This window comes from Schistosoma haematobium, chromosome 6 (genome assembly GCF_000699445.3).
Source record: "Schistosoma haematobium chromosome 6, whole genome shotgun sequence".
In the NCBI taxonomy this organism is placed as follows: domain Eukaryota; kingdom Metazoa; phylum Platyhelminthes; class Trematoda; order Strigeidida; family Schistosomatidae; genus Schistosoma; species Schistosoma haematobium.
In genome coordinates, this window is record NC_067201.1 from 23,911,739 (window position 1) to 23,935,579 (window position 23,841).

The window sequence follows — 23,841 nt, forward strand, 5'->3', positions numbered from 1 at the left end:
TCGTAGTTGCTTGATCGTGGTCGGTTCTGGGTAATCCAGAATTGCCGCCACTTTGGTCCTAAGGGGTCGGATACCTTGAGCATCGATAGTGTGTCCCAGAAAGTCTAATGAGTCGGTTCCAATTTGGCATTTCTGAACGTTTACAGTAATGCCATGTTTTTGTAGTCGTTCGAAAACAAGATCCAGATGCTTGAGATGTGTTCCTATGTCCGGACTTGCGATTAGACAGTCGTCAACATACGCGTGTACGAAGTTGAGACCTCGAAAAACGTCGTCTATGAATCTTTGGAATGTTTGAGCAGCGTTCCTTAGACCGAAAGGCATTCGCAAAAATTCATAGAGTCCGAAGGGATTTATGATAGCTGTTTTCGGTATGTCGTCAGTAGCCATAGGGATTTGGTTATACGCTTTAACCAAGTCGATTTTCGAAAAGACAGTTGTACCTTTTAAGGTAGCTGTCAAATCGTGAATGTGAGGCAACGGGTGACGATCGGGGATGGTTTTCGCGTTCAATCGCCGATACTCACCAGTTGGACGCCAATCGTTGCTGTCCTTTTTAGGGACCATGTGCAACGGAGATGCATATGGGCTACTTGACGGTCGTATGATTCCTAAGTCTATCATATGGTCGAACTGGTTTTTCGCTAACCTTGGCTTTTCAGGAGCTAGTCGTCGTGCTTTAGAAAATACAGGTGGTCCTGTAGTCGTGATGTGATGTGTAACGTTGCTGGTTACACACGGTAATCTCGGTTGCGTGTGTTGTATCCCAGGATACTTATCGAGAAGTGGCTGATAAAGTGGGTCTATCATATGCTTAATTGTGACTGGGGATAATCTGCAACCAGAGAAGGAATTTATGCGAACGGATAAATTAGTGTTTCCGTCTACTAGCCTCCGTTTGCGCGTGTCGATGATCAGATTATGGTGTTGTAGAAGGTCCATACCAATGATTGGCATAGAAACATCTGCAACAACGAAGATCCAGTGAATGGGTTTGCGTAAACCCACGTTAAGGTAAACGTACCTTTTGCCATACGTAGCAATCGGTTTTCCGTTTGCCGCCTGTAAGTTTAGGGTCGATTCGTGAAGTCGGTCGTTAGGATTTTCTGGGAGAACGCTAACTTCTGCGCCAGTGTCGACGAGGTAGCGAACTCTCGTTGTCACATCCGTGACGTATAACAGACGGCTATGTTCGCCGGCTACGGTTGCCGTTAACGCGTGCCGGCTTAGAAGTTTCCCGAGTTGTTTTTCGAGTCACTCGGTTTCGTGTTGGGAAAATTGCAGGGTTTTCTGCAATTTCTGGAAAACTTTCCATACTGGTTATGATACCAGCACCAGTCGTGGTTATCTGTCTCTCGTGATCTAGAGACAGATCGCTTACATGAAATGCTTCTACGTGGAGTGCACGATCTCTTACGGTCGGTACGAAGATTAAGACAACGCGTGATTGTATGACATAACTCGGTTATGTCATTCTGAATCGTTTGAGGTTTTTCTTTGACTGAAAATACCTCGGTAGTAGAAGGTTTCGTAATTTCTTAAATGCGGTCGGCAGATGCAGCTAGCTCGTCTAAGGCGTTGTTCTGGAACGAGACCAGAACTGCTTGCACCTGTTGGGGAAGTTTTGACAAGAAGAGTTGTTTGAATAGACCTTCGTCGAAAGTTCTTGGGCCTATTGCCTCTCTCATCCGTTGCAACATGTCCGTCGCAGAACCGTGTTGCAGGTCGATGTTTTTAAAGAGTTGATCTAACCTTTGTCGATCGGTTAGGTCTCCTCGTTTAAGAATCGAGTGTTTTAAGATTTCGTAAGGATCGGAAACATCACTAGTAAACATACTAGGTGTTACGTACCTGTTGAATTCGCGCGGTAATGCCTTGCCCACTGCGAGGAATTGTGCACGTGTGTCGATCACGCCGTGCTCGGAGAAGTCGGTTTCTGCGTAGCAAAACCAGGCTTCGATGTTGTCGGGCCAGAAAGGCATCAGTTGAAACGAAGGCGGGGACAAAGTCTTAAGCTTGAGTACTTTAGGTGTCTGTTCAGTCATGATGAAGTATGAAGATAATGAACGGGGGAAAAAATATATATATATATCCAAGAAAAAACACGAAAAAAATCACAATGTTTAAAAAAATAAAAAATAAGGCAATGATATATAAAAATCCCAAAAAGGAACAGACTCACAGTTGCAATTAGGTGTACCAGATCACGACGGTCTCACCAATGATGATGTCACAGATATTCAGTGTTCGACAACGCTTTTACCAGTAACACCTTCTAATATAATTCGTTCCCACCCAGAGAAATCAAAAGATAGAGTCGAGATCGGAAGAGTGTATTTCGCGATAACCAATATATCGGAATTCTCTGATCTAATCTGGCTAGCGATTGCGGTTGATGTTGAGCACAGCGTTACCACACGTGATCTGGTGCGGATGCATGACCGAGCGCCTTCAGCTAGATGAGTCCACTAAAACATATGGTCAGCATCCAATGTCGAAAACTTAGAGCTATTTATTTTGGGGATTTATTTACCGCTACACTGTGTTGCGTTGTTATGACAGATTTAAACACGAAATAAGGCATTTAGTTGTGAGGTGAATGTAACTGTTTTATATGCAACTAAGTTGGCGTGAGGTAGCTAGTAGTTTTGTCAATAGCTTACTTAGTTGACAAGCCTTTGATCTATTCAAATATAGTTAGATCTTCACTAACATGCAAATCAAAAAGCTTGCTACACATCATGCTGCCATAGCTGTTTCTGTTGGCGCACTCAGGAAAACTTTAAACCAGTGGAGAGGTCCGAAGTGCTGAAATAGTGCGGAGATAACGTCCTTCTGGTTCTATCAGATAAAGTTTAAAATAACTATGCTGAGTTTGGAATTGGACGCTGAAGTTCTTTCGGTACTCCCGGGATTTCGAACGTTTGCCTTGTAAGTGTCTGAAATCATGGTCATTAATTAATGTGGTGTGTTCGGTTGATATTAGTCATACTCTCTCGCTCTTAATCATAGCCACTCCAAATATGTCTGCGAAAATACTGAGATCAACTTGAGATACGTTTATTCACATCCGGATTTGTGTATTGAGGACGGAAGGTCTACTGCTTGTTAGTCCTATTTTTGTAAGCTACTGAGTGTCATGTCTTTTCTTGAACGAGTCAATTAAAGGTGAAGACGCAACTTATTTGAGTAACAGGTTCCAAAATCGATGGCTTGGTGTAAAACCTGCATGCCACAAGTATTTTGTTTGTTATTGGTTTTTGTTTTGTGAGTTGTACTGATCTTGTTGGAAGAAAAAGAAGATAAATCAGGTCCAAAATTATCTCTTAGTAATCTATATGTTAAAATCGGCCTACTTGATCTGCTATGGGGTACAAGTTTTCACCGTTCAGGCGGCGCTCGTTTATTTCTGCCTCTGTTAATCGTCTCGATACAGTCAGCCAGGTTGAAATATGTACAGACATATTCTGAGTCCAATCAGTATAATGCTTTTTTCCTTAGCAGTAGTGAAACTAATTTTTAAGAGGCTGCTTGCCTGTGTACTTTTGGGATCCACTTTGGTCCCATTCTATAAAGCTTAAGAAAGCTAGCTCCTGTTACTGTTTCCGCTGGTACATTGCTTATTAAAGATTTAATACGGCTTGCTTCGTTTTCAGACTCGGCTTATGGTTCCCTTTCGAAGGACCGAATTTTCTGTGACATCTGTTTTGATAAGCTTTGGTCTTTTGTTTCTTAAACTCTTCTCATCACTACAGTTCGGCAACGGAAATACAAGTCTTAATTTTTCCCCTAATTCTCAAGGTGCTGCTGTAAACCAAACATTGACTTCATTTTGTTTCCTAATCAAATCTTGAACGTTGAGGTTTTGCTTCTACATGGTCTGTTTTGGGTTGATAAGGGGTTTTATAGTTGAAACCATTGACCCATACTTTAGAGTTCTCTGTAATTTGTTTCTTATTTGCGTGCTTTTCCTTTGTAACCACGCCTAAGTTTGTGTATCTATATTATAACATCTATTGGTCTCGCTAATGATAAATGGGAAGGGTTGTCAGATGGTTATAAAGGTGTTAAAATATAAAATGGTTAGGTTTGATTTAAACACTGCTTCTTCCTGTAGGTCGAATGTTATAACTTTATTATGAAGCAGTCTACTCTTGGTTCCCATCTATTTCCTGCATTCGTCTAAACCATGTGGATGCAGTATATCTAATGTCTTTGTTACGAGCTTGTTTGAGTTGATTGTTTTCTTTGCCATCACTTCTTGTTTCCGTATGGTTCCAGGTCTTCGGTTATATTGAAAACGCGTTAGTCTAGCCACTCGATTAAACTAATCCCGGTTACTTTGATACTAAGTGCGTTTGTTTCATGGCAATGGGGATCCTGGATATAAGCAGCTATCAAATTAACATGTAGGAGGTTGATTGGGTGCAGTATAAATAGCAATATAAAGAAAGTCTGGATGCGAGAGAAGACAATTGTTTCAAGAAATAAATAAGTAAATAATTGGTTGGTAATGCAGACAGTGTGGGAAGACCAGTGTAGGAATAATATAGAACAAAGGAATGATAATGAGGTACAAATCCTTGACTAGGTGATCATTTTCCAGAAAATTATTAAGTTTGAGGGCTCTCCATCCTCACCTCATATTGTGGCTTCACTCACCATTCAGAGTGGTTTTATGCGCGACTGAACATGTGGGCGACACCACGAGATGAGGTAAGGACAGAAAAATCCCAAACAGATTATTTACTGACAAATGATCAGCCTTTAGTCAAGGATGTCCACGTCCACAAACCAAAAGCTTGGGTATCAGCCAAACTACATAGGAATCCAGTCAAGTTGAACCCAACTCTCTACTTTATGTTAAGACAACTTGGCTCAATCAACCCAGAACTGTTCCTAACTCTTTAAAGCATACTCATGGCTCCATATTGAAGTCCGTAATGTTGTCCCTCTCTCTCCAAAAGGGGCATAAATCCCCTGGACCAAGTACAGAAACGGGTAACTAAATGGATGATGTCTAAAGAATAAGTCTTACTAAAATAGACTTCAACACGGGATTATTCTCGTTGAACTATAGGAGAATAAGTGGTGATCTGATAATGTCATACAACAAATTAAGTTGTCCAAGTCACACCAACATCCTAATAGAACATCACCATTACCGCATTCCTCGAGGCAACTCTTGAAAAATTGCACATCAAAAAGCGAAAATCTAAGAGACTATAGCCTTTCAGTGGCTAACTTCAATAGGAGACTTAACGGAAAAGAACTCAATGATATGTGGATAGATTCAAGGATTGTATAACCAATGAATAAATAGTATGTGTTAGTATAGACTGTTCGCTTAAATGTACAAGCAAAAAATTTTTTTTTCAGGTTTTACTATAATTTATAACTTATTCATGTTTACTGTCAAAAACATAAGGATAACAGTACTTCTTATCTCATTATTTGTCTAATTTCTTTGGTCTTGAAATGGATCCTATCATATGTCACTGAATTTTGTTTTTGTTTTTTCATTTTAGAAGACTTCAAAGATGTCAGAAGGAAACAAAATGCTGCATCCTGAATTCGCTGTTCGTCCATTAATGTACACTGGGTACGTTGTTTTCTAAATAAATTGTAGTATTCCATACTATATTAATTTTCATTGGAGCACAGGGGGGCAATATGTCAATTTGACTCAAAGAGCTGCATAACTTGGTAGCAGTCTAATTTAAAAAAAATTCTTGTTTATCTGTATACTAAGTTGTTATTTATATCCATTGTTATTTGTACATCACATCTGGTGATACCAAAGTAGGCACACCATTTTTCAGCATTAACCTGTAACTCATAGAATTTAAGTGAAGACCTTAATCATCACATTTTCGTAAACAACACCCCCGCCACGAGAAGGCAATGAGTAGGACTTCCCTGGCAGAGGCTATATACGCGTGGCCATGTGAGAGCATTTCGAGAGAGAGAGCGGACTCTCCCCACTCTCGGCCGTACCAGGGCATTTAGGGGAAAGTGAGAAGCGCCTCCGGGAGTGTAGACTAAATTGTTACAACTTGAAATTTACATGGGCTTCAATTTCTTAATGTATAGTAGATTTTTCAGTCAGTCAGTTAGCTACAATGTAGGACCAGGCACATATATGCATCGGTCTAAGTTGTCACACCTCAATAACACAGCAAGATGAACACTAAATTTATAGACATCGTTAATTCAGTGGTGGTAATATATAAAAGAGAGATTGTGTATAAGGATATAGTAGAGGAAGAAAGATTTAGTACGTAGAAAAGAAGATATGAAGCGATTATAATCTCATAATTTAAGGGAAGACAGAGAGTGTACACACCGACGCTGTTCTGATCGATTCTGAGCCATATCACCCAGAGTCTCCGATCACTGGTTACGATAGTCTCGCGGCCCCTAACCAAGTAGTCTGCATCTGCCAACATCGCTCAGACTAGAAGTTAGTGACTTCAAGCACTGATGCCGCGTTTTGGTTCGGCCGCCCCTAAATTCCAGCCATTTCCAACACTAGTCAGCATTGTGCGTCGTTGTAATCGGTGTTCAGGCACACGCAACACGTAGCCCAACCATCTCAGCCGATGAACATTCACAACCTCATCAACTGGTTTACCTTCATCCCCTAATACCCTGTGTCTAACCTCACTATTACTTACCTGGTGATCCCAGCAGATGCGAGCAATATTTTCCGGTGACTCCTAGCTTTTTTCTCACTCATACTTATTATGTTCAAGACAAAATTACTACTCAATTACTAAAGATGGTAGAGGATAGTTAAATATGCAACACAACTTCTCGAAGCTCAAACACGAAACCTTACAAAACTATTTAAAGAATTTTTCGCATCGATATCTTTTATCTTGAAAATAATTCACTGCATAACCTCTCAGTTTATCTCCGCCTTTGTAATTAGGTTGTGGTGAATGTGTTTATAGTAGGACCCTAGTTTGTGAATCAGTAACTGCTGCGTATAACCTAAAATAATATAGTAGTCTTCAGAATTTCGACTCTTATCCACTCTATGTGGTAGTGCACATTTATTGTGTACACAACCCATGGCATCTGTGAGTTGGTGTCAACCTGGAACCTGGGGACAAAGTGCTCATCGGTCCATTTAATCATATCTCACACCAACACAGCTAGTGAAAATCAATAAGATGGTAACCATAAAGGACGTAGAAGTAGTTCAAAAAAACCCTTTTATGTTTTGTATGCTATTAAATTATTGGAGTAAAAACCGAATATTTCTTATTTGCCAAAAGTATCCGCATCCGTTTACTAATTATAAGTTGAGTGACTCACGATTAATTGCATTGTTTGATGACTATAACTTATCTGGTATTCATAAGGAGAGAGGGATGGTTGCTAGCAATGAAACCAAGGACGCGCGTCTTGTCCTATTTGGAACTTTTTAGCCAAATGTACCTACATCCTAAAGTTGACATCCACTCCATAACTCTAACCCAGTACCGTTTGCTTTAGCTCATCCCCTTAGCTACTAAGTTCAAGTAACCACTGACTTGTGCAATGAGGTGAATTTTAATTCGTTTGTATTGGTTACTTGAGTCACGGGGTGAGCATCGACTCTGAGATGTAGGTACATATATCTGAATAGTTCCAAACAGAACGAAATGCGTGTCCTGGATCCCATTGCTAACCACCATCCATTTCTGCTTATTATGCTTGTGACCAAGTGAAAATATCAAGACAATCCACACAGGATACACAAATACCAAAAGAGATTAATCAATCACAGTCCTTAATATCAATGGAAAGATCCAAGCAAACAATACATACGAATTATCTATTGTTTGATATAGCTCATTTATTTCAAGTACTATGACTTGTGGTAAATGATAAAACCTTGGAAACGAAAGGATAAAACTACATGTTGCGTCTGTAAAATATCTAATGAGGATAGATTTCATGGAGTAACTATTTACAAGTTGGTATATACTTCTCCAAGTCATACTGTAGTGAACGAGAACACAAGTGGAGTCAATCAAATGTATAGGAATACAAAATTACAAAACATCTTAGTAAAATCTGAGAATCATAAAGAAAAATACTTTATTTGCAAAGTCTCAATTAATTGTCTCAAACTTGACTGTTCCTTTTGCAAATATCAATCAATCGTCTAAGACTTCATTGTTTTTTCGTCTCCATATCAATCGTTTACCGTTCTCATTCTCTTCTCTTCGTTCTTTTTAATATTCTGCCACCAGACATTTCACTTTCGATTGATGATACATACTACTTATATCTATTGACATCAGTAGCATACACCACAATACATTTAAAATCTATGTAGTTCTAAATTAATTACATCTGTTTATTCTTATTTATTTATTTGAACATATAAATATTGGTACAAGGGGGCACCAGATACGTATGCGCCACATAAATCTCATTTGATTTGTGTGAGGGCTGTGATACTGCCCGTGTGCCCAGATCGAAGCACGTGGTTTTCTTAGGGGGCCACACTTAGAGCCTTCGACCTGAAGGTCTGATCTACAAGGCAGTGGAGCAACGTCAGGAGATACAGTCCCATGGTAGCCGGTCACCAACGATTGGTTCATACGCCATTTGTTCGATCCTGGAACCCATGTACACCATTGGCTTGGAATGAGGGTTTTCCAACTGCCTTTGGTGAATCCTCCATATGCACCAACCCTGTTTAAGCCCCCTGCCAGACATTCGCCTTTCGTTTTCTCAGTTTCGTAAACAACATTAATGCCGCGAGAAGGCAGTGAGGACTTCCCTCTCAGTGGTTGTATGCACGTGGCCGTGTGAGAGAGCACTTGGAGTGGGAGAAATGACTCTCTCACTCACGACCGTACCAGGGCATTTGAGCAATTGCATCTGTGCTGATAATTAAATACTTGGGTCACCTAATTAAAGTTCTTTCTGGAAATCTACCAATATACTGTACTTTTTCTTAAGTAAAAAATGTTTTATCAACCAGTTTTGAGCACTGTTTTAATCCTCAAACTGAGGAAATAATCTTTAAGACAGATTTCTTATTATTTATTATTACATAACGATTTTTTTAAAACTTAACGAACATTTACTCAATTACAAATGATTGGCGTGTAACTTTGCATCTGTTTTGGTGTTTTTTATTTATATGTCTATAACAGTTTGGGTGATGTAATTGGTTCTACTGTATGGTCAAGTGAACAAGCATCATCATTGGCTGCAATTCCAGGATCTAAAGTGGCAGATTCAACTAACTTTCCACATCCGGTAACTGAATCTCTTGCAAAATTTGGTAAAGCAGCTGAAAAAGCTAATAGAATGAGAGTTTTAGCTTCTGCTCAAGGTTTACATGCACCATTACGTTTATCTATGGAACAACGTATAATGCAACGTATTCAACCTCGTCTACCTGGTTTATATTCTTATCATCCTTTGGCTAGTCAGCTAAATGGAAGTTTAGATGAGATTGATGTAGCTGACTTTATTAATCGTAAGTAGATTTTGTTTGGTAACATATTGATTTGTCTTTTATTTTTCCAAATGTCATCGATACCATTATTGATACAATGGAAATTTACTGGTGTTCCTAACCTTCATATTTGTTATTACTGTATAAAATTGGCATTGTCTTCCATTTATTTCATATCACAACTGTATTTATTCTTTGGTCATTCTAATGTTTCGAATTGACGAACTAATTAATGTATATGAACAGTCATGATCGGTAAGAGTATATTCCTACGTTAATATTATTCGATTATCGGTGTCTTCAAAGCATTGCTCGTATATCCTGGGACCACCGGGTTAGTAATGCAGTTGTTAAGAAACGGGTACTAGGTAAGTGTTGGGATATTTTTCTGAATATCCCAACACCTCCCTTTTTTTTGAAGATCCAGAGTTGATATCCGGATTTTAAACATTTCCGCGTCCATCCTCCCCCGAGAAATAATGTCGGGTTCTCATAAACCCAAATTACAATTAATTTGACTGCATTTAAAACATATTGAACAGGGAATCCAGTAAGACTGACCAGATAGTGAGGATAAACGCCATTCAATTCATCAGAGTTTGGCTCTTCTGGAACATTGTCATCGAATTTCTTGAAAATCTCATTAGTAGATAATTGATCACTGGGATAATCAGCGTGCGACAAAACTGCACCAGGTTCTTGACTATTATTTGATGCATGTGACATATTTTCTGGCAAAACGAGGGGATCTTCTTGTGAGCTGGATACCTCACTGTCTGTACATGTTTCAGGGACAGTGGGATTTGAACCCACGACAGGGCATGTTTATGAATTGGACATTTCTGGACCACTGGGCGGATCATGAATGGCTGCTGTGTCGTTTGAAATACGATTTGTCGAGGATTCATGGAGGCTGCAATCATTTTCCAGCTCACTGTGCAATTGAGAAATCAACCCATCTACTTCCGTCGTATCTCCAAAGCATGGGTGATTCAGCAGCCGCGTGCGGAATTTGACTAAGAACTCCAAATGTCGTTCAAGTAGCAGCAACGGGGTAGAGAAAAATTTTTGAACCCTCAATCTTCAAGGTCAGTCTATAAGTGGACGAAATTCAGTCTAATTATTTCGACCAATCAATATCCGGACTGTCATCAGTGACCTTGAACGACATTGGTCATTATTCATAGTAATTTTGATTGCCGGTGCCGATTAAAAAAAACTCTCCCTTCCAATCGATTACAGCTGCTACTTGAACGACATTTGGAGTTCTTAGTCAAATTCCGCACGCGGCTGCTGAATCACCCATGCTTTGGAGATACGACGGAAGTAGATGGGTTGATTTCTCAATTGCACAGTGAGCTGGAAAATGATTGCAGCCTCCATGAATCCTCGACAAATCGTATTTCAAACGACACAGCAGCCATTCATGATCCGCCCAGTGGTCCAGAAATGTCCAATTCATAAACATGCCCTGTCGTGGGTTCAAATCCCACTGTCCCTGAAACATGTACAGACAGTGAGGTATCCAGCTCACAAGAAGATCCCCTCGTTTTGCCAGAAAATATGTCACATGCATCAAATAATAGTCAAGAACCTGGTGCAGTTTTGTCGCACGCTGATTATCCCAGTGATCAATTATCTACTAATGAGATTTTCAAGAAATTCGATGACAATGTTCCAGAAGAGCCAAACTCTGATGAATTGAATGGCGTTTATCCTCACTATCTGGTCAGTCTTACTGGATTCCCTGTTCAATATGTTTTAAATGCAGTCAAATTAATTGTAATTTGGGTTTATGAGAACCCGACATTATTTCGCGGGGGAGGATGGACGCGGAAATGTTTAAAATCCGGATATCAACTCTGGATCTTCAAAAAAGGGAGGTGTTGGGATATTCAGAAAAATATCCCAACAATTATCCTGTTAAGTCTAATGGTGTCCTTGGACTTCAAATGGACATTTCCTATTGGTCAATATTTATTTCATTTGTCAAATATTGTACATATGTTGTTTTCTATTTTATGGTACGATGTGGTCTGCTTGATTGGTATATAAACAGAGTATGTTTGAAATATATTGATTCATATCTCAGAGGTTGACTTGCGTTCTGGACTCAACTGGCTGGGCTAGACAGGGAAGCGGGGTCAATCAGAACTCTATGCCGTCCTTACGTTTCTGACGCGTCTTTGGATCGATCGGTAATTCGCTAACCTCCAGTCTTCAGTACCACGTTACAACAGTAAGGATGGCAAATCAATTGGTGAATTAGTTGAACTTCATCAGTTGAGATGGCTGGGACATGTACTACTTATGCTCAACCACCGACTGCTCCGACGTGCGATTTTTTCTGGTGTAGGAGTAGGTTGGAAGAAAGCTAGGGACGGCCAGACCAAAACATGGCACAAATCCATGATGTCACTGATAAGTGGACTGAGCCATGTTGTTAAGTGTAGACTAATCACCTGGTTGGGATCCACGAGTCGATAGCAATCGATGGTTACAGACCTTGAACGACATGGCTCAAAATCATTTGCAATGGTGCAGGTGCATCCACTCTTTGTGTTCTCTCAAATTCTATTCTTCTCAATTCTTCATGTCCCTTATTTTCTTTCCAAAATTGTTTCACTGGATTATACTCCTTGAATAACATCTTCAAACCCTAATGTTTACGATTATCGCTTATACTCTTAATACCTCTACCACTACGGAATTTGAGTCGACAATTGTATCACTGTTATGATGTATCATGGCAACTGGAACTGATGTACGTACGTACGACGTTTTACGTTGTTACTGACTGACTGATATGAACACTCAACATTTCTCCAGCACTCATTTATACCTGACAAAAAGAGAAATTATGTTAAAGTAGTGACCAACCAATTGATATTTAACTGAAGGATTTGTATTATTGTCTGATGAGTGTATAGTGTTTATGACATTTATTTTTTAAACACAAATATTGGTACAAGCAGGCGCCAAATATATATGCATTACACTTCGTCATTCGATTTGTGTGTGTAGGAAGGAGGGGTTAGCATATTTCCCAGATGCCCAAACCAAAGCAGGTGTTTTTTTTAGTAGACCACTCCCAGAGCATTTCACTTAGAGGTTTAATCCACAAAACAGTGAAGTAACGTCAAGAGATGTGATCTCATGTTAGCCAGTGACCAACAATTGTTTCATGCTCCATTTGTTCCTTTAAGATCCTGGAGTTCATGTACACCATTAGTTTGGAATGAGGGTTTTCCAACTATGCTTGGTAGATCCTCCGTATCCACCGACCTCGCTAAAACATCAAACATTCGCTTTTCTTCCTCGATTCCATTTCTCTCCACTCTCGACCGTGCGAGGACATTCGGGGGCATAATTCTCAGTGTTTCCACAATCCATTGTCTGTGATGGCTGGTGAGTTTTCGTAAAATCTATAGTTTCAAAAAACTCTCATCACATTTCAGTGTTTATTGAAGCGAGCTATTAACTATTATAAAGAGTGAAACATGAAAACTATCTCGTCAATTTTAAGAATCATTTGGCAACATGCTTCCTCTCAACTTTCGGGGTTTCTTTCATGTTTTGAAGTTAAACCTGTTGGTCTCCGGAACAAAACGTTTACTGGAAAACTTAAAATTATGGTAAGATGATGAACTATAATGTGCTACTGTTGCTTCTTCCCAAAAATTCTTTAATCACTGTCAATCTCTCTACATACATTTGTAATCGATCACATGTATAACTTAAATCGTTACTTTATTACCATCCTTCTTTTTGTTTTTCAGCTGCGGAAGATTCTGAATCTGTTGGAATGCCCCAATTAATGATAGAGCATAAACTTGGTCTTTTGTAAATGACAATTGGTTTTCTCGAATTGAATGGAACAGTTAGTCTTTCTTGAAACTATTATTACAAAAAAAACTAATAACGTATATTATTCTACCATCTTTGTAAGAAATAAACATGTCAATTATATTTTTTAACATCCAATGTTGTTCATGTCTGACTTCATGATCTTGCACAAATCTTCATTCCTTGTCTGAGATGTGTAACTGTCGCACACTCGACACGGATTGAACTCCACTGGTCGCAGCTTCTCACTAGAACTCCAGGAAATCCATCTTGAAACTAGTCACTAGTGAGCGCATGATTATTATCCCTGTACTAATAAGATATTGTGTTTATCATGAATAATGGTTATATTCTCTACTGTCTTGCGTATGTATCTGTGCATGATATGGTTAATTTCATCGTATAGAAGGATTAAATCAGAAGTCTGAAGAGTTGTTGAACACACGAATTACTTACTTATGCCTGTTACCCCTTATGATGGAGCATAGGCCACCCACCAGCATTCTCCACCCAACTCTGCCCTGGGCAATCCTTTCCAGTTGTATTCGTTCCTTTGATGTCTACTTCCGATTCCCGACACAATATATTCCTTGGTCTTTATCTTTTCCTTTTCCCTTCGGGATTCCAAGTTAGCACTTGCTTCGTGATGTAATTTGATAATTTCCGTAATGTATGTCCTATTGACCTCTAGCGTGTTTCCTAATTTCCTCTTCAGCTGGAAGCTGGTTCTCTCCCACAGTAAGCTATTGCTGATGGTATCTGGCCAACACCGCCTGTTGCTCTTTTAGGTTTACTGCCGGCCCGGGCTGGGCATGGGGTCAGCAACGCCATCCCGTATAAAACAATCTTGATAGAAAACACTAACCAGAATGAATAAATGAATTGCTTAGGAAACATTCGTTTTACATGTGTTATTGTTTAGATGCTAAATGGATGGCCTGATCATAAAATAACTAAACAATTTCGTAATTGGTATTTTGACGAAATCCTATCTTTTTATAAATCACTTGGTCAAATGTAGCTGTATTAGATGTACAAGTGAATACTTGTTGACTGAAATTCAAGTCGAAAACTACGTTTATTGCCGAATCGGTTAAAAAAATCAGTGAATATATCCTAGATTGAGGATGTAGAAATAGGTCAGAATATTGAAAGTAAGTTCATTACGATTGATGTCTGTTATGACTGTTCATCGACTAAGGTGGCTGGAACATGTGTTACGTATGTCCAATCATCACCTACCTCGACAGACAATGTTATCTGCTGTAGGGAAATAAGTTGGAGGAAACCTAGGAGCGACCAAACCAAGACGACTATATTCCAGGTGGGATTTTAAGTAATGAAGTTGGTAATGTCATTTTGGATTTCCTTACGGATGATACGAAGAAGGTCACTACACATACATCAGATACTCCACGACTACACTGAAAAACTATCCGGATAAATAGAACATAAGGAGCTAACTTATGGTTCTGAAAACGCAAGACACTTCTTTCAGTGTGTTCAATTTTAAATAAGTCACTCAAATTCATCCGGCTACCAAGTTTGAACACTGGGTGGTAATGTCGACGGACGCTTTTAGTGTCCAAGATCATTAAACAGTTGAATTCAACTACCATAATGCTTTGTCACAGTGTTCGAGTCATTTTCTTAATTCTAATGGAATAGCGATATTGAGAAGTAGTCTACTATTTAGACATAGTACGATGCTTCTTGTAGTGATATGTTGCAGAAGTTACACGCTAACACGTAAAATTTGGAGAATAGTTCATAAATGACGACCAATAACGTAACCTAATAACAAACTACAATTTTTTATTTCAGAACTGCGAGTTAGTGTATCCCGGATAATTGTCTAAATGCTTCATAGTCAAACCTTTGATTATTTACTTTCAGCCAACATAAAATTGGCTATCAGGAGTTGAAGATGTTAACTGCAAAACTGATTTCCAAGCCCCATTCCGTAAACGGATGCATCCATTTCCATTAGGTAGCGAAAACAACCTTCTGCATATCCTGTTTGCATGTAGCTCGTAGTGAACATGTGTTTTACAATACTCAGTTATGCTTTACTGTATAGTATCCCGGCCTTAATTGCTAATCTGATGTGGTGGCGTTGAGCTTACACGCTGTGTCAACCTGATCGAATCACATTGGTTGGAATACGTTGCTTCAGGTGCTACCATGCTAGATAAGTGTCAGTTGGAGAAAGGCAACATGAAGAGCGACCAACTTAAAGCTTTAGACTAAACTGTTTTCGGGACGTGACAACCGCCCTCGTACTTCGCTTAACACTCGTGATCACCTTGACTGATTACTTGGTAGTTTTTGATTTCCATTCAAAGTGGACTAAAATTAGACTGTACTATTAAGAATGGCGAAATCTTTATACAGTATTAGTTAAGTTTTTCGATGGTCTGGAAACTACAATTCATTTTTGACAACGGTCCCAGTTTACATAACAATTCTTTGTCTATTTTTGCTACCGATACCTCATGAACCATATACATCACCTTCCATTCCAAATGAAGTCGACATAAGAAGTCTGGAACTCGACAGGACAAAAGTTTTATAATTTTGCAGGGATTTTATTAGTGTAGAAGATTAATTGCTAATCTGTGATTTACTTACAATGCTAATAGCCCACTTAAATGCCGTCGTATGGTCGAGGGTTGAGAGAATCAGCTCTCCCTCTCGAAATGCTCACACATGTCCACGTGCATACAACCATTGCCAAGGAAGTCCTACTCACTGCCTTCTCACTTCTGGAGTGTTGCTTACAAAATTGAGAGAACGAAAAGCAAATGTCTGGTGCTTTAACGGGGGGTAGGTGGTTATGGAGGATCAATTTAAAGGAGTTGGAAAACTCTCATTCCAAACTAATGGTGCACATGGACTACAGGATACTGAAGGAACAAATGGAGCACAAACTTATTGTTGGTCACCGGTTACCATGAGACTACATCTCTTGACGTTGCTCTACTGTCATGTGGATTAGACCTCTAAGTGGAAGGCTCGAGGTGTGAACCCCTAAGATAACCACCTGCTTCGGTTTGGGTATCCGTGCAGTATTCTAGCTCCCACACAAATTGAATGACAAAGTGTAGCGCATATATATTTTTGGCGCCTGCTTGTACCATTATTTATGTGTGTTATATCCCATTGAGAATAATAATGAATGGTAACTGTTGTGATCTATTTGTGGACTAATCCTATACCTTTTTTATCGTATAATTCTTAAGTAACTAAACTATACTTATTCACGTTCCTCTTATTTTAAGCATTATTTTGACCTAAAGACTATTATTATATGATTTACCGTTCCTGAGTTATGCCCAGTTTATCAATTATTATCCAATATTCACAGCCACTTTTGGCTAGATCTTGTACAAATATTGTTCCCTATTGTGTGGTACGATGTAGTCTGTTTGGAATACTTCATTTATGTTGCATAGGCTGGGATTGGTTTTCTGAACTCAACAGGCAGGGCTAGGAAGAAAGAAGGACCAATAAGGACTCTAGGCTGCTCGTACAGGTTTATGCGTCATTGGTCCGTTTGATAAGTCACTGTTCTCTGACTGGCGGTATCATTACGTCATATATATATATATATATATATATATATATATATATATATATATATATATATATATATATATATATATATATATATATATATATATATATATATTAATAGGGCACAAGGATACGGAGGATTCACCTAGGATAGTTAGAAAACCCTCATTCTAAATCAATGGTGCACATAGACTCCAAGATCCTGAGGGAACAAATCTCGTATGAACCTATTGTTAGTCACTGGCTATCATGAGATTGTATCCCTTAATGTTACTACACTGTCATATGGATTAGATCTTTAGATAAATGACTCTGGCAGTGGATCTGGACAGTATTCCAACCCCTCCCTCATCATACACACAAATTGAATAACGAAATGTAGCGCATATATATATATACTTGGCACCTACTTGTATCCATATTTCTGTGTTTAAATTGATCAACACAAGGTCACAAGTTTGTAATAATATGTTTAAATATGATAAAATAAATAATGACAAAATCAAATGATTTAATATATTGTTTTGTTTTAATGAAACTATTATTGATTATATGTTTCACCGAGTAGTACACATAATGTTCGACGATAATCACCAGATGTATCATCTATTACTGCATTCAATAATGATTTACCATAAATCGATTCATATGAATTCATTATATCTTGAAGATCAATCTTGGTAATGTATTGGGAATCATTCCAGTGTGTGTGTGTGTGTGTGTGTGTGGGAGAGAGAGAGGGAGAGGTAAACGGAGAAAAAGAATAATTTATTTATATGGAATTAATCGAATGTACGTTAAAAAAAGAAGTTAAAACATGGAGTTCAGCGAAGGGACCGTCCGATCGCGTCTATGTACATCTACCAGTTTACCTGCTCTTGTGGAGCAAGGTACAGTGACCTTAGTCAGTGATCACTTTCAACATAGATACGGGAATATGTCCTAGTTTTATTCTATAAAAGTGAGAGGAAAGCAGTTAAGAGTTCCATACTTGAACACTTAATCAATTGTAGTCATTCTACGGATCCACAATTTGATTTTAAGGTTGGAAATATGATTCGTTCAAATTTATCTAGATATCTTTGTATTCAACTCCTGAACATAACCAAAGCTCTTACTATCTATGAACTCAAGCAAGAACTATACGTACAAAAGAGGTACGTCCTATCGTTATCGTTACCATGGCCTTAATTATTATTATTATCCACTAAATTGTGTCACCGTCCACCATTGTCTTCAATGAGCTACTATCTTATAACAATCTTGGTCTTGGGTTCAAATCTCGTGGGTCAGGATCGTAGCTGCGCACTACTGAGGTGTCCCATACTAGGATTAAACGACCGTCTAGTGTTTCCAGGTTTCTCATGGTGATCTAGCTTGAATTGACTCATGAATTCAGCTTTTCTGATCGTTCCATCATGCAAATGAAGCTAATATTAATGGCAGTTTAAATAATCTAATCAATCACATGCTATTCTCCTTTCTTCTATGCTATTCGTTTCATTAAAACAACATTTTACATATAGTATGAACTTACCTCAGAACGTGTAATTAATAAACGCATTAATGCATAATCTTTTGTTCCTAAACCAGCCATTGAATCATGTAACCATTCAGCAATTAGACCGGGACGATCGATTGCATATCGTACTAAGTGTGAAGAGTGAATCAACAAAGAACAATGATAGAACTTTATGTATGATATCAAAGAGATGATTAGTTTACTTTCTTATTGAAAGTACAAATTAAAAGTCAAAATAGCTGATTAGTTTACATATTTGAAGAACATGAATGCTTCTAGTTATTGAACCTGGAATCAAAACAATTATCACTCGTTTTTTACTACTGTGGTGTGTACTACTTATATCGACAGGTATAAGTAGTATGTATTATCAATTAAAAGTGAAATGCCTGGAGGCAGAAGGTTGAGAAAATCGAAAAGAGAACGGGAACAGAAAGTGATTGGTATAGAGATGAAGGAACAACAAAATCGGAGAAAATTGAACATATGGTATTCACATTTTTAATGGATTGTAAACATAGACCAATCATTCTAAATGGGTATGGTCGTAGCTAGCAGTGAGGTCCAAGACCCAAGTATCGTCCCGTTCAGGACTCATCAGCTGGATTTATGTGAATCCCAGGGTTGGTGCGTCCTGGATTCCACTCTTAGCCACTATCCATCTCTACTTATATGGCAATCCGCATAGGATGTGCATATGCCAATGAGAAGATCCAAACAATCAATACCAAAATAAAGTAAACCGAACACTTTTTCTAAAATTGGTCAAATATTTCACCTTAGTAAACTTTAACTAATGATCTGATCTATTCACCAAATTAAACACAGAAATAAAATATTAATCAGTAGTGGTCTTATCATCACGAATGCTTGATATCTCACTAGATCAATACCATTCAACAAATCATTTCAAACTTTTCAACGAAGCCCATCCAAATATCTAGTTTACTATGGAACATGGTAATGAAAACAAGTACCATTTTCTCAATAGGTATCGCTTTCATGTTACCACTAACAGTGTATATAAGTTTACATGTATCTGCCAACACAGTTACATTGGTAGAACAGAAAGGAGAGCCCTATGTCCTATTCAAAGAACATATTCCGAAACGTTTAAAGTCAAATTGATTAAAAGCATTCAGCATTGTCATCTCAAGACATCTCCTTGACACAAGGTATGAAATCAATACACTGAATTCTTTCAAAGTGAATAATAAACAATCAAACTCCAATCTTTTGAAATTTTTCAATTGAGATCATGAATCGATTGATGTTAGACCACCATGGAAAACCTGAAAGCACTGGACGGCCATTTTGTCCTAATGTGGAACTCCTCAGCAGTGTGCATACACGACCCCGTTCATGGGATTCCAACCCAGGGCTTCCAGTTTCACGCGTGAATGCTTAACCTACTGGACCACTGAGCCGGCGTTCAACGGTGTTATTGTCTAACTTCAACCAATCCACGAAATTTCGCGACCATCTTCGACTGTACTGAGGTAGATATCTGTCTCTATCCGACACGGATTAGTTCCACTGGTCACGGCTTCTCACTAGAACTCAGAGAATTCCCTCACGAAGCTAGTCAATAGTGAGCACGTAGTAATTATCAGTATGGGATTGTAGAGATTATTAAGTTTTTAATTGAGATCATGAATCGATTGATGTTAGAAATTTGCCGAAGTGGTAGCGATCAAACGTCCAAAACCAGATCTATGTACCCAAAAAAGAGACAGTAATGAATCTTTGTCCTTCTCTTATGTATATGTATGTTGTTTCTGGCAAAACTTCTAGTGAACACTGATTGGATAAAATGCTTCTTAGTATTTCCTGAGCCTTTCTTGGCTTTTACGAGTTTTCTGGATCATCCCAACCCTTTTTAACAGTCGATAAAAAATCCACCGTTGTCTACTGTAAGTTCTGAATATTTATTAAGTTCATGTAACGATCTAAGCTAGAAAACTTCTGAGAAACTGAAATCCCGATGTTCACTCGAGACTACAGAGCAAATCGTGGTCCTTGGATCAAAGCACGTGTGGTTGGAAGACTAGGCCAAGTTATGTACGAGGTAAAGGTGGGAAGAGATACGTGGACTAGACACCGAACATAACAAATAATTATTTACTTCTAGCATAGAACTTATCGGTAGTGCGGATACACTACCGTAACGCAACAGTTTGCATCCAGGACTTTGGGTTTAGTGATAAAGTGTGATCCGTAGAGTTTAAACGTGTCGTGTGTCAAGGAGTTACCTAATGAAAACAATAGAATATGATCTCAAAATATTGTAAATTGATTAAAGTTAAACTTATACATGATTGTATTCTGGCTCAGTAATTTAGAGGTCAAGAGTTTGCGGACGATATTGAAGGTCAAGCGTTCAGTCTCCGGTGATATGGTTATGAAAGTGTATTTCTGATGAGTTCCATACTAGGACAAAACAATAGATCAGTTCTTTCATATTTTCAATGGTTATCCAATTTAAATCAATTAATGATCTCAATTTTTTTGGTTAGCGTTTTTTTAGTGAGTTAGTTTTCTGCGGGATGGGGTCGCTAAACCCATGTCCAACCCTCCCCCTTTATCCGGGCTTGGGACCGGCAGTATCCCTCTGAGGTACTCCAGGCGGAGTAGTAGGTCTCAATATACACAAAGCGAAAAGCAAGATTCTTCGATACAACACAACATGCACCGATCCAATCACAATTGACGGAGAAGGTTTGGGAGATGTAAAGTCCTCTACATATTTGGACAGGACACATATTGAGGAAAGCACCCAACTGCGTCACAAGACAAGCCCTCACATAGAATCCTCAAGGCCAAAGGAAAAGAGGAAGACCAAACAACACATTGCGCCGGGAAATGGAGATAGACATGAGAAGAATGAACAAAAATTGGATGGAACTAGAAAAGAAGGCCCAGGATAGAGTGGGTTGGAGAATGCTGGTCAGCGGCCTATGCTCCATTAGGAGTAACAGGCGTAAGTAAGTAAGCAGTGATCTCAATAAATTTTTAACTATTTCCATGACTTCATAACGACAATTACAAATTTTTATTCAAATATCAATAGTAATAAATCTATCTTTTGAACTTACAGATAGCAACAAGAAGTTTACGATAATCACCTGATGTCTCCGATTCAATATGTTCCAATAAAGTTTTACCATACATCTAAAATAATAGAAGGAAATAAACTTCAATTTAAACTAAACATCAGAAGTTTTTCAACGAAACATTAATCTTATACTCACTAGTGATTGTCATTTAAGGTAGAAGATTTGATTGAACATCTCTGTGAAACTCCATATTCGAACAATACAACTATTCAAATATTTTCTAGATGATATCATTATCACTGGTTGAAATCATGAGTCAATTGAAGCTACACCACCATGGAAAACCCGGAAGCACTGGACGGCTGTTTCTTCCTAGTATGGGACTCCTCAGCAGTGAGCATCCACGATCCCGCACCCCGCGGGATTTGAACCCTGGACCTATCAGTCTCGCGCCAGGCACTTAGCCAACTATACCACTGAGACGGATAGGTCCCGGGTTCGGCGTGCGGGATCGTGGATGCGCACTGCTGAAGAGTCCCATACTGGGATGAAATGACCGTCCAGTGCTTCCGGGTTTTCCATGGTGGTCTAGCTTCAATTGACTCATGATTTCAATCAGTGAATTTTCTAAAATCTTCACAAAACCCCTTCTGATATCATTATGTAACGAAACATTCACTTCATATTAAAAATGATGGTTTCGTTAGATGTATCATTTCAGCAAGAGTATAACTGGTGCACAAACCAATCAGATTTAATATAGCAGGTCTTGGATTTTAGCGGGAAACTCATTCACTTATTTGGATAAATAGGGTTTTGATATTTTAGTTGATGTCAGTTTGTGAGGATAACATTAAATCTAATTCCTAACGTTAGCGTTCAACTGTGAATCCTAATCATAGTTCCTCACACTAATCTATAACTCTCATTTATTTATTTATTTAAACAAATAAACTTGGGTGCAAAGAAGCACCGAACACATATACGTCACACGAATCACTTGATTTGTGTATGGGTTGTGATACTACTCGGGTGCCCAGACCGAAGAAGGTGGTTTTCGTAGGGGGCAACATTCAGAGTTTTCGACCTAAAGGTTTGATCCACAAGGCAGTGGAGCGACGTAAAAAGATGGAGTCCCATGGTAACTGGTAACCAATAATTGGTTCATACGCCATTTGTTCCTTTAGGATCTTGGAGTTCATATACACCATTGGTTTGGAATCAGGATTTTCCAACTCCCCTCGATGGACTCTCCGTGTCCACCAACCCGGTTCGAGCACCTGCTGGACATTCAAATTTTTGTCATCTCAATTTCATAAACAACACTTCAGTGGCGAGAAGACAGTGAGTAGGACTTCCCTGATAGTGTCTGTATACTTGTGGCCATATGAGATTATTTCGAAGAAGATACACGTCAGTAATTCAGATTTATGAAGATCTAATTATCCTACAATCAAAAATACTCAGATGTCATATTCTTAATAGAGAGTGTGAGATTGCCAATAAATTCAACTATTCGTAGGTAATTCTAATCAAGCAAATATTCTTCTCAAGATGTCAACTGTCTTTTATAAAATTGGGTTAACCAGTCATTTGTAGATTAATGTATTGATGTTAGACCACCATTGAAAACCTGAAAACACTGGAAAACTGTTTCATCCTATTGTGAAACTTCTTAGCAGTGCGCATCCACAATCCCGCTAGCAGGTTTAGGACCCAGAGCCTTCGGTCTCACAAGCGAACGCTTAACACCATTGGATGCCGGCTCAGTGGTCTAAAAATTAAGCGTTTGCGCGTGAGACCAAAGGCTCTGAGTCCGTATCCCGCGCACTGCTGAGAAGCCTCACAATAGGTCGAAACTGCCGTCCAATGGTTTCAGGTTTTCAATTATGGTCTAACCTCAATCAGTTTATGATCTTGATCAAAAACTTAATCATCTTCACAACCCCATAGTGATGAATCAAATTCATTAAATGATCTAATTAGATATACTTAGAATAACTTATCTATACTAAATAAATCGGTAATTCATAAATATAATAAAACTTACTTTGAAATAGATTTCAGATGTTAAATATAATTGATATGGTGTTCTATTGCATATAACCCGTGTAATACGTTTTTCACTAGTACCAACCCGACTTTATAGAAAAAATAAAGAAATACATTTTTATCAGTTTAGGGGTTGTGGAGATTGTTAAATTTTTTTGATTGAGATCATGAGTCGATTGATGTTAAACCAACATGGAAAACCTGGAAGCACTGGACGGCCATTTCGTCCTATTGTGGGACTCCTCGACAGTGCGCATTCACGATCCCGTTCGCGGGTTTCGACATTAACATCATTGGATGCCAGCCAGTTCAGTGGTCCA

General features: G+C 38.6%; 2 protein-coding genes across 5 annotated transcripts in view; one reads left to right on the forward strand and one right to left on the reverse strand.

Moving 5' to 3' along the window:
* Positions 1–2,847: 2,847 nt before the first annotated feature.
* On the forward strand, positions 2,848–16,839 carry MS3_00008850 (uncharacterized protein). The gene is made up of 4 exons (XM_051217189.1): positions 2,848–2,931; positions 5,529–5,602; positions 9,162–9,490; positions 13,249–16,839. Exons 2-4 carry the CDS (start codon positions 5,541–5,543, stop codon positions 13,314–13,316), a joined length of 459 nt encoding a protein of 152 aa, XP_051065841.1. The 5' UTR covers positions 2,848–2,931; positions 5,529–5,540; the 3' UTR covers positions 13,317–16,839.
* A 198-nt stretch (positions 16,840–17,037) lies between these two features.
* ANXA7_2 (Annexin A7) overlaps positions 17,038–23,841 on the reverse strand; it is a 36,442-nt gene continuing 29,638 nt past the window's right edge. For 2 of the 4 annotated variants that reach the window (XM_051217192.1, XM_051217191.1), the window contains 4 exons: positions 23,520–23,699; positions 21,509–21,584; positions 18,429–18,541; positions 17,038–17,567 (listed from right to left, as the gene is read on the reverse strand). Coding sequence is in view for 2 of the 4 variants with exons in the window: in XM_051217190.1 (XP_051065844.1) it covers positions 17,433–17,567; positions 18,429–18,541; positions 21,509–21,584; positions 23,520–23,610 (415 nt within the window). In the remaining 2 variants the exon portion in view is untranslated. The remainder of the gene's footprint in view (positions 17,568–18,428; positions 18,542–21,508; positions 21,585–23,519; positions 23,700–23,841) is intronic. The other 2 variants (XM_051217190.1, XM_051217193.1) reach the window with 2 other exon arrangements.

Bases quoted from the DNA above. Each gene is read 5' to 3' on its own strand.
- MS3_00008850 (XM_051217189.1), top strand. From the start codon at position 5,541: ATGTCAGAAGGAAACAAAATGCTGCATCCTGAATTCGCTGTTCGTCCA. The intron at 5,603-9,161 runs GTACGTTGTTTT...TGTCTATAACAG, and splicing joins CGTCCATTAATGTACACTGG to TTTGGGTGATGTAATTGGTT. The intron at 9,491-13,248 runs GTAAGTAGATTT...TTTGTTTTTCAG, and splicing joins TGTAGCTGACTTTATTAATC to CTGCGGAAGATTCTGAATCT.